At 34.7% G+C, this 15132-nt stretch overlaps 1 protein-coding gene across 1 annotated transcript; it reads right to left on the reverse strand.

The window, feature by feature from the left end:
• Positions 1 to 265: 265 nt before the first annotated feature.
• LOC118621712 (S-phase kinase-associated protein 1-like) lies at positions 266 to 1039 on the reverse strand. Its single transcript, XM_036249071.1, has one exon. The coding sequence runs from the start codon at positions 996 to 998 to the stop codon at positions 519 to 521; it is 480 nt and encodes a 159-aa protein (XP_036104964.1). The 5' UTR covers positions 999 to 1039; the 3' UTR covers positions 266 to 518.
• Positions 1040 to 15132: the final 14093 nt, after the last annotated feature.

Consider the following 15132-nt stretch of genomic DNA (forward strand, 5'->3'; position numbering starts at 1 on the left):
AAAAGAGTACCTGGCTCATTCTGACTTTTCTCTGTTAGTTCCATTACATTTTTCTCCATAATCATTCTTCACCTACTTATTCTTTGATTAAACTTTTTGGCCCCTCTTTATATTTGCTTTAGAGTGGTTAGAATACTCTCACAAATAAATTGGTTTGAGGAAGGACTGCTTGGGCTGCCTCTCAAAATGTTTTTTAAATAAGTTTTCATTCAAGGAGTAAAAATGTTCTCAATGGTTTTTTTTTTTTTTTTTTAGAGAGAGAGAACTTACACTTCAGTTTTATTCAGAGCAAAGAAAAAAGAAACTTTTGATCATACTGGAAGAAACTCAGCCATAGGTTTGGAACCTGTACCCAGACTACACATGCAATGAGGACAATATTCTGCTAATACAACTGATTTGCTGCTGCATTTGTCTACTGTTTGTCTAATATTAACAATTATAAACAGAGCAGTGCAACTAGTATTTGGAACAATCCTTACAGTGTTACAGTGTCAGGCACAACTTTTCACTTCTCTTCACCACTGGTTTTCTTTGTGAACCTGGGCTTCCTCTTCTTCAGTAAAGTCATTTTTGATATTGAAGGTCTTGCGAATCTCTTCAGGAGTTTTCCCCTTGATCATATTGGCAACGGTCTTGCATGTAATATCAAGCAAACCTTTGATGTCTAAATAGTTTGCAGCCAGAATAAGTTCAAAAAGTGTTCCTTGGTCATCTTTGGGGAATTCTTGGTCCCATACAGGGATATCATCTGTTTGCTTTTCTAAGTTCTCATCATCCTCAGAAAGAGGAGGGTCATCCTTATGGTGGGTGCACCACTGAATGACCTTTTTTAATATTGCTGCATTAACATTTGGTAGAGGAACTGGGTCATCATCGTCTTCATCGTCCATTCCCAAATCTTCTAACATGGTCTTGATAGTCACAGATTGTTTGGCAATTTCAACATCAACTTCAAATATCTCTCCATCAGACTTCTGCAACTTAATTGAAGGCATGGTGCTCAGTCTCAAGGAGAGAGAGGGCCGGAGATTGATGAGAGCTGTTCATACCAGCGGACTCAAGGGAAAGGTGGAAAACAAGGCCACTTGCCTCAATGCTTTTAAGTTGATCTCACATCCTATGATAGAAGGAACCAGTTGACATAGAGTTCCACTTTTTGGAAAACGTTGAGTTTGTGAGTCCAAAATGTGTATTAACCCCCATACAAGAAAGGTAAGAAGGCTAGGGGGTAAAAGATGGAAAACTATAGCATATCTTATAATGTATTAATTTCCTACTCTCTTCAAATATGAATTTTCTTTTGTTTTCTTTTTATATGTCCCCAATAAGAACTCTAAAGTATTAGCCAATGATAACTTTAAATGTGAAAATTATCAATAATAAAATTTGTATTATGAAAACATTTCCAATTCTACACACTTGAATGGGATACCTACTTTTAAAGGAGTTTCTATTCAAATTGTAATAACCCAACTTAGTTACTCTATCTTTAAACAGAAATGATTTCAGAATTCTATGTTTTGATGAGTTAAGTGTTTACACCAAATGAAACCAAACAAAAATACAAATCAGAACACAGAGCACGGAAAAAAGGTGTCTATGGAATCTTGATTTATGAACGATACTACTCCAAACAGGAAAGGCAAGGTAAAGAATCCCTTAAATTATATAAGACAATTCATGGCTCACATAGAAAATAAAAATATTAGAAATTTATCTCATGGTACAGAAAAAAAACAAATACATTTCCAGGTCTACTAAAGACATAAATATAAAAAACAAAACTATAAAATATTTTTAAATCATAAAATACCAATTGTGGGCATAAAGAAGTATTAAGAAAATAAGACTGCACACATACATAATACCAAGTGCAAAGCATTTAAAAGTTAAAAAATTTTTTACACTAGAATACGCTAAAATTAAAACTTTGAAACAACAAAAGAACAAAATTAAGACAGACTGAAATGTCACTAGACTTGTAAAAATGATGTGCAACCTCACTGGCAGCTGGAAAAATCCAATAAAAACCACAGTGATTTACCATTTTAAAAACATAAAGCTCATAAAAATCAATAAATTTGACAGTGCAGAATGCTGGTGAGAATATTATAAGAATGAAAGTGTCCTTACATTGTTGTTGGGAATATAAATTAAAACAATCAACTTTGGGTAGCAATTTAGCAATACATAATAAAGTTAAGATGTAATTATCCTATGACCCAGCAATTTCACTTATTGGTATACTTTGGAGGAACTTTATGGATCATATTCAAAAAAATAAATGACAGTATTTTTATGACCTCTTTGTAGACAACATTGTTTATAATAACCAAAAATGGAAGTAATCCAAATTTTTATCAAAAGAGAATAAATAAATAATAGATAACTACATAACTAACTGAACAAATAAATACATAATGACTTATTCAGAAGAAAAATTCCTAGACAGAATGAATAAATATGTAAAATATATTAAATCAGTAAATTGTAGAAGGGTACAAACAATGTGGTAGCATATTTTTAGCTTTTAAAACAAACATGCAAAACACTAAAAATAAATTCTAAGAACATACAAGGGGATAATTAACTGGCCTTCAGTGTACTATTTATTTATTTTGTCTATTTATTTTTTGTTAATCCTCACTAGAGGATATTTTTCATTGATTTTTAGATAGAGTGGAAGGGAGAGAGGGAAGGAGGGAGAGAGAAGCATCTATGTGAGAGAGACACATCAAGTGGTTGCCTCCTGCACAATCCTGATCGAGGCCAGGGATTGAACCTGCAACCCAGGTATATGCCCTTGACCTGGAATTGAACCCATGGCCCTTGTCCTTGGGCTGATGCTCTGCTGAGCCAAACTGGCCAGGACCAGTCTACTCTTTATCTCTGGAGAACAGCTATAAAGGGATTAGGGATGGTAAATAGGAGGTTTGAATTATGTTTGTAATGTTTTTCTTAAGACAGGTAGTGGCTACAGTATTTATTACGCTATTACTGCTAACTTCAAAAATGCTTTAAAGTTTTTATAGTAAAATTAATGTTTAAAGGAGAGTTTGAACAACTGTGTCAAATACTTTTGCAAGGTCAAATATAATGCAGATTTTATCTATTCCATATCACAAGGTTGTAAAGTAGCTTTCGTTAACTCTATTTTACAGAGGGAGACAGTATGTCTTACGTACAATAAGCATCTTGCTCAAATTCATGTAAATCTTTAGTGAACAGAGGGAATTTGAGCCCAGGTTTCCGTAATTCTGAACCACACTTCTTTGCACTATATTCTGCTGCTCCCCTGTCACCATCATGGTTCACTCTGTAACCTCCAAGCTACTACATTAGAAATGAGTCTGAGTACTGGTAGGGCTGGAGGTTGAGATGGGTGCTTCAGATATAACCATAATTTAAGGTGGAAGAATAGTAGCTAATATTTACTAATGAACATTAAACATAAATGTGATAATAGTATTTAAGAGTATAAAGTTAGGGAAGAAAACCATATACATTGTAAGTTCTAATTATCAGAAGACATTTTGACTGGCACAAATATAGTCAACTGATTCTTGACAAAAGCATAAAGGAAATTCAATGGAGAAGAGATGATCTTTTTTTAAAATGGTGCTGGAATAATTAGATATCCATATGTAAAAAAAATATGTAAACCTTGACACATCTCCTACCATACACAAAAACATTAATTCAGAATCATAGATCATAAATGTAAAATACAAAATGATAAAATTTCTGAAAGAAACAGTAAAAGAAAATCTATCCAATCTAGTGTTTAGTGATAAATTTTTAGCTACAACAGCAAGTGTACAATCCATGAAATGAAAAATATAAATTGCACTTTATTAAAATTAGAAACATTGTCTTTGTGAATGACTTTTAAGAAAATAAAAACAGCCAAAGATTCAGAGAATATTTTTTAAAATTTATTTTTCTTTATTGATTTTAGAGAGAGGAAGGGAGAGGGAGAGAGATAGAAGCATCAATGAGAGAGAACATTGATTGGCCGCCTCCTGCATGTCTCCTACTGGGGATTTGGCCCACAACTTATGCATGTGCCCTGATGTGCCCTGACCAAGAATCGAACTGATGACCTCTTGGTGCATGGGTCCATGCTCAGCCACTGAACGACACCAGCTGGACATAATAATCTACATATATTTAAAGAGGACAGCAGTTTGGAGATATATATATACATACACACACACATACCCATGAAATCATCGCTATAAGCAAGGTAATGAATGTATTCATCACCTTCAAATATTTCCGTGTGCCCTAATGTAATCAATCCATTCTACCTCCTATCCCCACGTGTCCAAAAAATCTCTTGCCCATTTTCTTTCACTATACGTTAGTTTTCATTTTCTAATGTTTTGTATAAATGAAATAATAAATCATGTACTCTATTTTCTGGCTTTTTGTCACTCAGCATAGCTATTTTGAGGCTCATTCATGTTACATATATCAACAGTTTATTCTTTCTTATTGCTGAATAGTGTTCTGGGGCTTGGATGCTACCATGGTTTATCCTCTCATGTGCTGATATATATTTGGATTGTTTCCAGGTTTTAGTTACTATAAATAAAACTTCTCTGAACATTTGTGTCCAAATCTTTAAAATACCCTGTTAAGATAGGAAAAGACAAGATACCAACTCGGAGGAGATATTCTCAAATCATCTATCCGTTGAAGAATTTGAACCCTGAGTATATAAAGAACCCTCAAAATTCAATAGTAAGAAAACAGGTATACTAATAAAAATAAAAAAAAATGGGCAGAATATTTTAACAAAAACTTCATCAAAGAAAATATAAAGACAGCAAATAAACAGGAAAAGATGCTCAACATTATTAGTCATGAGGAAATGCAAATTAATATCACATTTAGGTACCACAACATACCTATTAGAATGACTAACATTCCAAGTGTTAGCAAGGATATGGCGGAATGGAACTCTCATAAACTGCTGGTGAAATTGGAAACTGTACATACAGCCACTATGGAAAACAATTTGACAGTTTATTTTAAAAAGTTAAACATGTACCTACCATATATACTCAGCCTTGATGAATTTGTTTTATATCTAACTTTAACCTGGAAGATAGAGTTTGTAAATTTTCTGATGGCCCAAGAATACGTTTTTCAAAGTTACTGATACAAAACAAATCCTCTGCTTAAGGAAGGTAGCAAAATGAATCTGGAGGACACCATTTGAAAGCCTACAAAAATAGGTATCTTCGATCTTATCAAGTTAGATTATTATGTTAGTTCTATACTAAGGCATGGAAACTTTACACCTGAGACATAGCAAGGAAAAAAACAGTATATTTTAAAATTAGATTGTCTATAATTAGGAAATTTTATCAATACAATTTCCAAGCCTCAGTTTTTCATCTGTAAAGTGTGTATTTGTGTGTGTGTTGGGGGTGGGGGATAGTTTATCTCACAGGTTGTTTAAAGATTACTTTAGGTGAGGTATGTAAAGACCTCACAAGTGCCTGGCTCATGGCCAAATGCTCTCCAAATGTCTTTCATTTCTACAGTCAATAATTCTTTGTTTAATTGTCATCAAACAAAAGATCTTATGATAAAATGAACTGAACTAATATTTTTGAAAATGTGAATGAGAAATCTGAATTCAGATAGCTTGACATAAGCCTTAAACACATTTTTATTCCAGCACAAACATTAAGAAATACTAATAACTCTTAGGAAGGCTATTTAAATAAAAAAGTTTAGACTCTCCAACAGATATGTGCAAGGTAACTGTTACCTTGTACAAATCATTAGACTATTAAAAAAAATAAAAACTAAAACAGAATATGAATTTGTTAATTAGCTATTTTGTCTTTAATCATTAGCCATGGCATAGTTACTATTACAGATTAATATTTTTTAAAAATCTAACATCATATTTTTAGTGCATATGTAGTTTTAAATCTGTATATTTATTTTTTCAATTTCTGTAACTTTGCTAGTGAAAACCTTTAGAGATATTGGCAGATCAGAAACATAGTTCATGAGAAATATATTATAAAAGTATAAACATTTTAATTCTATTTTACTGGTTTATATCATTCTTGTCTCATTCTAAAATATAAGTGTGTTTAATGACATAAAATAAGCTGATTTTACCATTGAAATAAGCATTCAGTTTCTATTTAAATTGTTCTATTTGGCACTTATGGTTTCATCTTCCCAAAACATGTCTATCCCATACGATTGTCATATCACATTGTGAGTACAAGATCCCATTTCCTAAACTTGATTCCTGACTCTAAAATAGAATGTTGCTGTGATGCCCAGACACTGAATGATTTTGGCCTACTATATCTATAAAGTAGACTATTTCTCAGGAGTGCTTTTAGGGATGCTTAGCTAATGTTTTTGTCTTTATTTTTTATTTTTTTAATACCCTAATGATTTGTGCAAGGTAACAGTTAGCTAGTGGATGCTTAGATTCAAATGTGACTGGAAAAGAAAACCACTTCCTATTATTACTAGTGCTAATGTTACAAAAACTAATTTAGGACTGCCAATAGCCAGTTTTTTCTAAATATTAAAATTCTAAGAAATATTTATTTTTATTTAAGATTGTATTTTTGGCATATGTAAATAGTTCAGTGTTACAATTAATTTAAAATGAATGGGAGTGAAATATATTTGTAGAATTCCATAAAACATTAGATATTCATTCTGGAATTTATAAGCCATTGAATTAAAGTCAGACGTAAATATTTTTTGAAAAACATATTTCTAGCTATAATCAAGGATAACATTGAATCTCTCATACCTTACTTTTTTAAAAAGTTGTAGTAATTAATAGCACTTTATTTTTTTATTTTGCTTGGTAATATTGTATTTCAAACTTATTGTTAGGATTCTTAGGGTAGAGCATTTGCTACTTCATATATAAGAATGATCTAGAACTGTCATATTCTTCGTGGTTTTCTGAGAAACTAAGTTACCTGCAGCAGGCATAGAAACCTTTAAATTACTGGAAGTCCCCAAAGTTCAAATCCACACCTACAATCCAATTCAGAAAATCCTATTTTTAAGTGGTGTCAGCTACTAAGGTGGAATCAGGCACATTCCCGAAGCCAATCACTGCTGCCGACCCGCAACTTCATAACACACACTCATCACATTTAAAGGGACACTAAGAAGCCTTATTTTCATAGTATTCTGATCTTTTTGCTGTCTGAAATCGACAAGCAGACTGTGGATACTAGAAAGATATGACATGAAAACAGACTTCAATATCAAAAGGGCAGCATCCAAATCTTGGCTCCAACACTTCCTTAGTAATTGTGTGATCTTGGACAAGTTTCTGAACTTTTCTCAGCCTTTTTATCTGGAGTATCAAAACCAGTATCACAGGATTGTTGTGAAGATGATAAGAACTAAAACTTCTATAGAGTAAGTGGGTCAATGAATAACATTATTCCTTAAAATGAATGTTTTAAAGCATTATGGTTTCTATTTCTTATAGAAGTTGTTCTGGGTAGAATTACAAATTTTTCTTTTGGAAATACATTGTAAGAATTTTTTTAGCTAAAGTAATTTATATGTGAAGTTTATGAACAATACTGTTAATTCAATAAACATTTATTGAGTGCCTACTACACAATCAGTCACCATATTAAGGGAATAGGTTAATATGTGTTTCAACAGTAAAACTTGAAATTACCTTTAAATTCAATGACACTTGAAAGTACAAACTACTCCAAAATAGTATTGGAGAAGGTGCAGTTTTCTCGCACTTTCAAGAGGAGAACGGAGTTATTTTCAGCTAGTTGGTGAAGGCACCCCAAAGGTGCACAATCTCAGAGGTGGTACACACAACCCCATTTCTAAAGGAAGCCGCATGGAGTCCGAGGCCTAGGCCAGAGGTTTACAAGCCTGGGCATCCAAAACGGGATCGGGAAGGCCAAGGATTTCTGATTATTTGGAGTGATAAATGGAAAGGGATGAAGAAGTATAAAATATGATACAATGTCAAGTGAAAAAGAACAGAGCACAAAAGTATCTCTGCTTTGGTGACAATAACGTTTATGTATGGACAAAGTAGAAAAGAAAATGTTAAAATTAAAACAGTTGATATGTCAGCATGAGGACATTGTGAGTAAATGTTTCTCCTATTTCATATTCTTTATTGTCGCAAAGATGTTGCTTAGGCAATAAATACAAGTGAAGCCCAGCTGGTGTGGCTCAGTGGTTGAACATCCACCCATAAACCAAGAGGTTGCAGGTTCAATTCCCCATCAGGGCACATGCCTGGGTTACAGGCTTGGTCATCAGTGGGGGGTGTGCGGCCGGTCCATGGTTCTCTCTCACATTGATGTTTCTATCTCTTTCTCTCTCTCCCTTCCTCTCTCTCTAAAAATCAATAGAAATATTTTAAAATAAATAAATACAAATAAAAAAATAAATAAAGACTAAAAAGGAAATAAATAAATATTGTAAAACTTCCATGGGCAAGTGAGAAAATATCACACTGAAATATTTATTTAAAGCATTATCATGAAATACTATCCAAAATAATCTCTAATATGTGGAAACTCAACTCGTAGATCGAAACAACATTGATTAATTCAACAGACATTTCTCCTTTACTACTGTTCACCTTTCCTCACAGTACAACTTCTCTCCACCATGAAACCCTGGGTATCCGAGGCTCTGCTCTCTTAGCTCTCTTCCTCCTTGCCCCCTCTCTTGTCACCAGATTTCTGTATCACCTCTGGTGCCCACAGCTATCCAAAGTTGGCTCAAAGTTGGGTCCAATGAAATAGAGTTCTGTTACTTGGACAGAGACAAGCTTTGCTTCTAAACTCTCTGTACCTGGCATTCTGTTACCTTAAGTAAAAAAGAACAGCATGTAGGATGTTTTCCTCCTTTTATTTCTCCCATGGTGGCTCATTCTGAGCACTCCCTTGTCAAGTATTAAAACTATGTGAATCAACGCAACGTGACTTTAGAAACTCCTTAACCATGATATATGTGCCAAGACAAACGTGCTGCTCTCCATCAAGCAGAGCTAATGAATATCTAATGAGACAGTTAAAACACTGTTACATGGTGAAAAAGAAAACAAAATGTATGGTAAGAGAAATCAGCAGTACTTCTCTTTGTCCTGTTTGCAGAATCTGAAATGAAAATCCAGGTATATCAATTCATTTTTTCCAGTTAATTTCTCCAACTCCAAATTGCCCTTATTAGCAGGAGGCTCAGTGTCTCAATTTTGAGGCTGGGAAGGCAAAAAAATGTTAACTATAACACTTTATTCCTTTAACAAAAGTCTGAAGCAAATAAGGTAAAACACTAATATGCATTAATTTTGAGTGCATGTCTGTGTATTTGTATTACTTTTAGTGCATTTCTATATTTATGAAACTTTTTGTAAAATATAGATGAATAGCCCTATAGTCAATAGGATAAATAAAATCCTGATTCACTAGGCACCCAATAACATATGGAAGACACCATTTTATCTATCTTAAGTTGATTTATTTGAGAACCAATTCAGCCTAAAGTCATCTTCATGCCCCGAGCATCGGTTGCCCACCTGTGTACACTGCCAAGAGATCATCACAGTACCCCAGACAGAGGCTACGTCCTCTCTCTCTGACCTGGCAACTGAGACTCATCTGTTCTTATTTGCCCATCAGCCTAGCTACCTTTTCTTGTTCATGTGAATTATGACTTTATGCAGGACTCATTTCTAGTATGAGGGACTCCTGCTCAGAATTTGTTTTAGATTTTGTAGGCATTCACCTTTCTTCCCTTCCCCCTCCTTGCTCTTCCTGTCTTGCTTGTCAGAAGTCACTGCCAGTTGATCTACTGGAGTCTTTCTAGAGAAGTGATTCTCAACCTGTGGGTCGCAACCCCTTTGGGTGTCGAACGACCCTTTCACAGGGGTCGCCTAAGACCATTGGAAAACACATATTTCCGATGGTCTTAGGAACTAAGACACTGCTCCTCCATCGTCTCCAGGCGGGTCCGCCCACATGCAGATATGTCCACAGACAACATGAGGAACTGTATTAAAGGGTTGTGCATTAGGAAGGTTGAGAACCGATGCTCTAGAGCCTTACTCAGCAAGTTTAGAAGTGTGCAGATGTCCTAATAAATGAAAAATAATTGTTAACCATCTTTATAAAAAACAATCATCAGAACACTGAGTGTAACATGTAGAGTCGTGCTTTCTTTATTCAAAACTTGGGGGTCTGGCATTTCATTTGTCCATTCTGCAACATATTTCACACCTAAAAATTAACTAAAAATAACAAAGCCTCTGAAAAGTGTAGAGGTCATTGAGACCACATATTGTCACATATTAAGTTTGCCTGGAAGAATATCCCTCAGTCCTAAACCAAGGACATTTTTGCCTTATTTTTAGATACAGTTCTACTAAGCTGTTAATCTGGGTTTCATGCCCTCTAAATATATATTAAATCAGCAGAGTCAAGAAGCAAAATAACAATAATAATGATGATGATGTTAACTAAACACAGGAGAAGGGGCTGAAATTTTCTGAAAATAATAGAAATTTAAAAAGAATACTAATATGGGGCCACTTAATGTAGAAACTCATGGGATAAAATTTAATAACACTGAAGGTCCCTTGAATTAAAGAAGTCTAAAGTACATATTAGAAAGTTTTCTCTCCATCCAAAATGATAGAGTTGAAATATACACTTAAAGCTGTGTAGGAAGCTTGGCTACTGAGAAGTTTTTCCAATTCGGGTCTAGAAATGTCACTCTGCTCAGCTTTTTCCCAGGGTTTCTGTTTCTACCACCATGGTCTCTAAATGGAGGTGCATGCATCCCAAGTCAGGGGGAGACAATCCTTTGATGTGTACAAAGAAAATACTGGAATAGTTACATTTATTACACTATATGTTATTTTAAAAAGAAATTCATCATGCTGTGTTGATATTTAATATACAGGTAGCCCCGATGTCCTTCAGTTCCACTGATGAATGGTCACACAAAAAATTCAGTCATCCCTGGCTGATGGGCTGAATTGTTTGGAGCGTTTTTCTATACACTGAAAGGTTGCGGGTTCGATTCCCTGTCAGGGCACATTCCTAGGTTGAGGGTTCAATCCCCAGTTAAGGTGCATATGGGATGTTTTTCTCTCACATTGATGTTTTTCTCTCTCCCTTCATCTTTCTCTAAAAACAATTAAAAAAAAAAAAAACACCTTATCCTTGGATGAGGATTTAAAAGATAAGAATTCAGAGGCGCCCTGACTGGTTTGGTTCAGTGGTTAGAGTGTTGGCCCATGGACCAAAGAGTCTTGGGTTCGATTCCAGTCAAGGGCATGTACCTTGATTGCAGTTTGGTCCTCAGCCCTGGTCAGGGTCATGCAGGAGGCAACCAGTCAGTGTTCTCTCTTACACTGATGACTCTCTCTTCCTCCCTCCCACTCTATCTGAGGATAAATAAAAAAATCTCATCAGGTGAGGATTAAAAAAGAATTCAGAGGCAAATTTTTTTTTGGGGGTGCTCATAGTGTTGCAGAGTTTGATGACACCCTCACACTTTCATGTACTTTTAACATATTGCAACACACTATAATTTATATGTATCAGCAAGTGAGTTAATCATTTATAATACTTAGTCTTTGTGAAATCTCAGAAAATTAGCAAGTTACTTTAGAACATTTTCCCAACAAAAGTCATTAACTGAGGGCAACTCTAATAATGTCCACACAAAAGACCCACTAAAAAATTATAGAACTAAAATTCCTTCTTGTTCCCTCAACACCAGCTTCTCCCCGACACATCACAAGGCAAAGGGAAGGATGATCTGGTAAGATCTGAGAAGATGCTAAGAAAAAATCCAACAGCATCAAGAAGATTACTAGAAATATAGATATACATCTGTTATCATAGACATACCTCAAAGCATATATTGTACTTTGAGATAAAAGCTAATTATAATATAAAGACACCCCAATTAGCAAACACTTTAAAACTACATTTTATTTCATCTTTAGCACATCCCCTTCTTGAAACCTATGTGTTTCGTCTGTGTTTAGTAATGTACATCATTCACTCAACAGCCATCTATTGAGTCCTCTCTGTGCTGGGCACTGTTAGGGACATGAGAGATATCAGTAAATAGAACAGATGCTTTAAAAACTGTATGTGTGGAGTTAATATATAATTATATAAATGACTAAACATACATATACTGAAAAACATTTTTAAACAAATTATGTGTGCAAATCTAAAAAATTTGGTATCCAAAGGAATGACATAAATGGCGTGCTAGAACCCTCTCACATGTGGCTTTAATTCTTGCCATTTATAGTCTCAAACTTCACTCCTCTGTGACTGTGACATATTTGCACTTCTTCAGACATCCGCTATTCTGTGCTCTCCTGAGCTCTCCTGAGTGCTTTGTGTCTCCCTGCTCTGCCTCGGTGTTCACTGTCCTTATCGCCCTTACCTTCTTGTTTCTTACATCTCCTTTCCTATCACTCAACACTCCGCTCAGTCCCCCTCCTCGGCGTAACCTCATGTGCTTGTTCCCCAGAACGAATGGATCAGCTCCTGTTCTATGCACTCCATGAACGTAACCTATATCCAAGTCCTTTATTGTAAGTACCATATTATTCTAACACCATTTGTTGACGTAATTATGATTTTCTTGAGGAAGAGATTACATCCTCTCCTCTGTATTATCTCGAGGCCTAGTACCATACCTGGCACACAGTAAGCCCTATTTAAAAAAAAATTAAGAAAAGGGTCTTAAACTAATCTTCAAATTGTCTTTAGATAACTCAAGTTTCACTTTTAATTTGTTTCATCACAGAAATTTAATTAAGTGACTAGTCTTGCTGGTTTTCCAAGAGACGATGTGACTGATAAACTCCAAGTTCATAAAAGTATTTCTATTGTGTGCTATCTTGATTTTACAATATCTGAAAGCATCAACCTACGCCTGGCTGGTGTGGCTCAATGGCTGAGCATCAACCCATGCACCAAGAAGTCGCCAGTTTATTCCTGGTCAGGGCACATGCCCAGGTTGTGGGCCCGATCTCCGGTGGGGGCCATGCAGGAGGCAGCCAATTGATGTTCTCTCTCATCGATGTTCCTATCTCTCTCTCTCCTCTCTTCCTCTTTCTCTAAAATCAATAAAAGAAAAATAATTTTTTAAAAGCATCAATCTGGTTCTGGTCTGAAAATGTGTGTTTCACAAACAAAATGATTACACGTTTGAGGGAGATCAATATGCTAACTTTGTGTGGAACAAGATTGCTAGAAGTTGCATGTAATTTTTTTCACTTCCAGGAAGCAAGTTGAACTAGAGTCAATGTGCTCCCAGTGGTATCTCACTTTCTTATTAATTTTATTGAGAAGTTACTTTGAAAAACATGAATGATGAATACCTGATTTACAACTATAAACACTAACGAAGCACGTAGAATCACAGGAACCCAAGATGTGTGGTCTACAAAATGTCAAATAAATTTTCAGTACCAAGGCTTTCATTTGGCATTTTGATGAGCTGTTTCTTGCCTCTGGCTACATTGTCCATACATGGTCTTTGCTGTTGAAGACCATCTTGTGCTGCATGTCAAAATGGATTTTGGAAGACTCCAATGATCTATGCATCAAGAAAGAAAACACTGTGGGTAAACCAAAAAGAATTCAGAGATGAACTTTACCTGGTAGTTTTAACCACTTAATAAAATGCCATATCCACAAGTGTAAGAGAGAGGGAAAAAGACAGGAAATAGTAATGAGGTTCAGCTGCAATCAGATTGCAATAGAAAGTATGCAGAAAACAATAGGAAATGTCCAACAGAAAATATGCCAAGAAACAACTTTTTTGTTCTCATTACTTTGACAATAAATCTTAATATTTTTCAGAAATTTGGATAGCTATGATAAGTGACTACTCTTATAATGATATGATCATATTTGTTAAATCAGAAACAGTAAGTAGCTCATGTATCCTCTGCTATTTTGGGAAACAATGAACAAGTAAAGAGACTGGAATCTATAGAAATTTCAGACTACTGTTGGTCTCACTAATTTTTTTCATAGTTGAAATGAGGTAAAGATTACATGTTCTATGAGATCATCTTGACTAAGCTATTTTTCTCAATTATTCTCTTCCTAGAATTGACTTAGTTCCATTGACCCCCTAAAAACAGTTTTTATATGCTTTATCTATATCTAAAATATAAATTTTCTACTTGTCACTTAAGTTATATAAATATCTAATCACTATGTTGTACACCTGAAACTAATATAATATTGTATATCAACTGTAATTCAAAGATAAATTTAAATTTTTTAAAAATTATTTTCTAAAATTGACTTCCTTATTTTATTTCAAGTACAGAGTACCAAACTATTTTTAATATCTAAAAACAAAATTTAAAGCCAATATTAGAACTAACGATATAAATAAAGTAACGTGTTTTGTAGTGAATTATGTGCACAGAGAAGGAAAAACACAAGTCATAGTTGTCATAACTTAGATCAGTGGTTTTTATAAATTATTTTTTTTCCTTCAGAATTCTTTCATTATATGACATCTTATGTCAAAAACCACTAAATACAATTGATTAAAGCTCTTCTGGTAGAAACTGACTTTCCTGAGGCCTCTGCCACTGAGCTCTATGCTCCTAGAAATTCAGTGTAAAAAACTACTATTTTAATACTTTCAACAGTAAAGAATTTTTAAAATACTTTTTCTTTATTGATTTTAAAGAGAGAGGAAAGGAGAGTAAGAGAGATAGAAACATCGATGAGAGAGAACATTGATTGGCTACCTCCTGCATGTCCCTAACTGGGGATCAGTGCCACAACCCAGGCATACACCCTGACCGGGAATTGAACCAGGACCTCTCAGTCCATGGGAGGATGCTCAATCCACTTAGCCACACCGGCTGGGCTATGTGCCAGGTATTTTACATGTATACTCTTATTTAACCCTCAGATTAACTCTGTAGATGGGATATTTACCCCGTATTACATTTAAGAAAGCTGAAATTTAACACTATGAAACCATTTACTCTTGTATAATTGAGATTTCAGTCTACATCTGTCCTTTTCAAAGGCCCACTTTCTTTTTGTCTATCACCTACACTTC

Source organism: Molossus molossus, unplaced genomic scaffold (assembly GCF_014108415.1).
Source record: "Molossus molossus isolate mMolMol1 unplaced genomic scaffold, mMolMol1.p scaffold_m16_p_8, whole genome shotgun sequence".
Taxonomy (NCBI): Eukaryota; Metazoa; Chordata; class Mammalia; order Chiroptera; family Molossidae; genus Molossus; species Molossus molossus.

Coding starts and splice junctions, on each gene's coding strand:
- LOC118621712 (XM_036249071.1), bottom strand. CDS start 998: ATGCCTTCAATTAAGTTGCAGAAGTCTGATGGAGAGATATTTGAAGTT.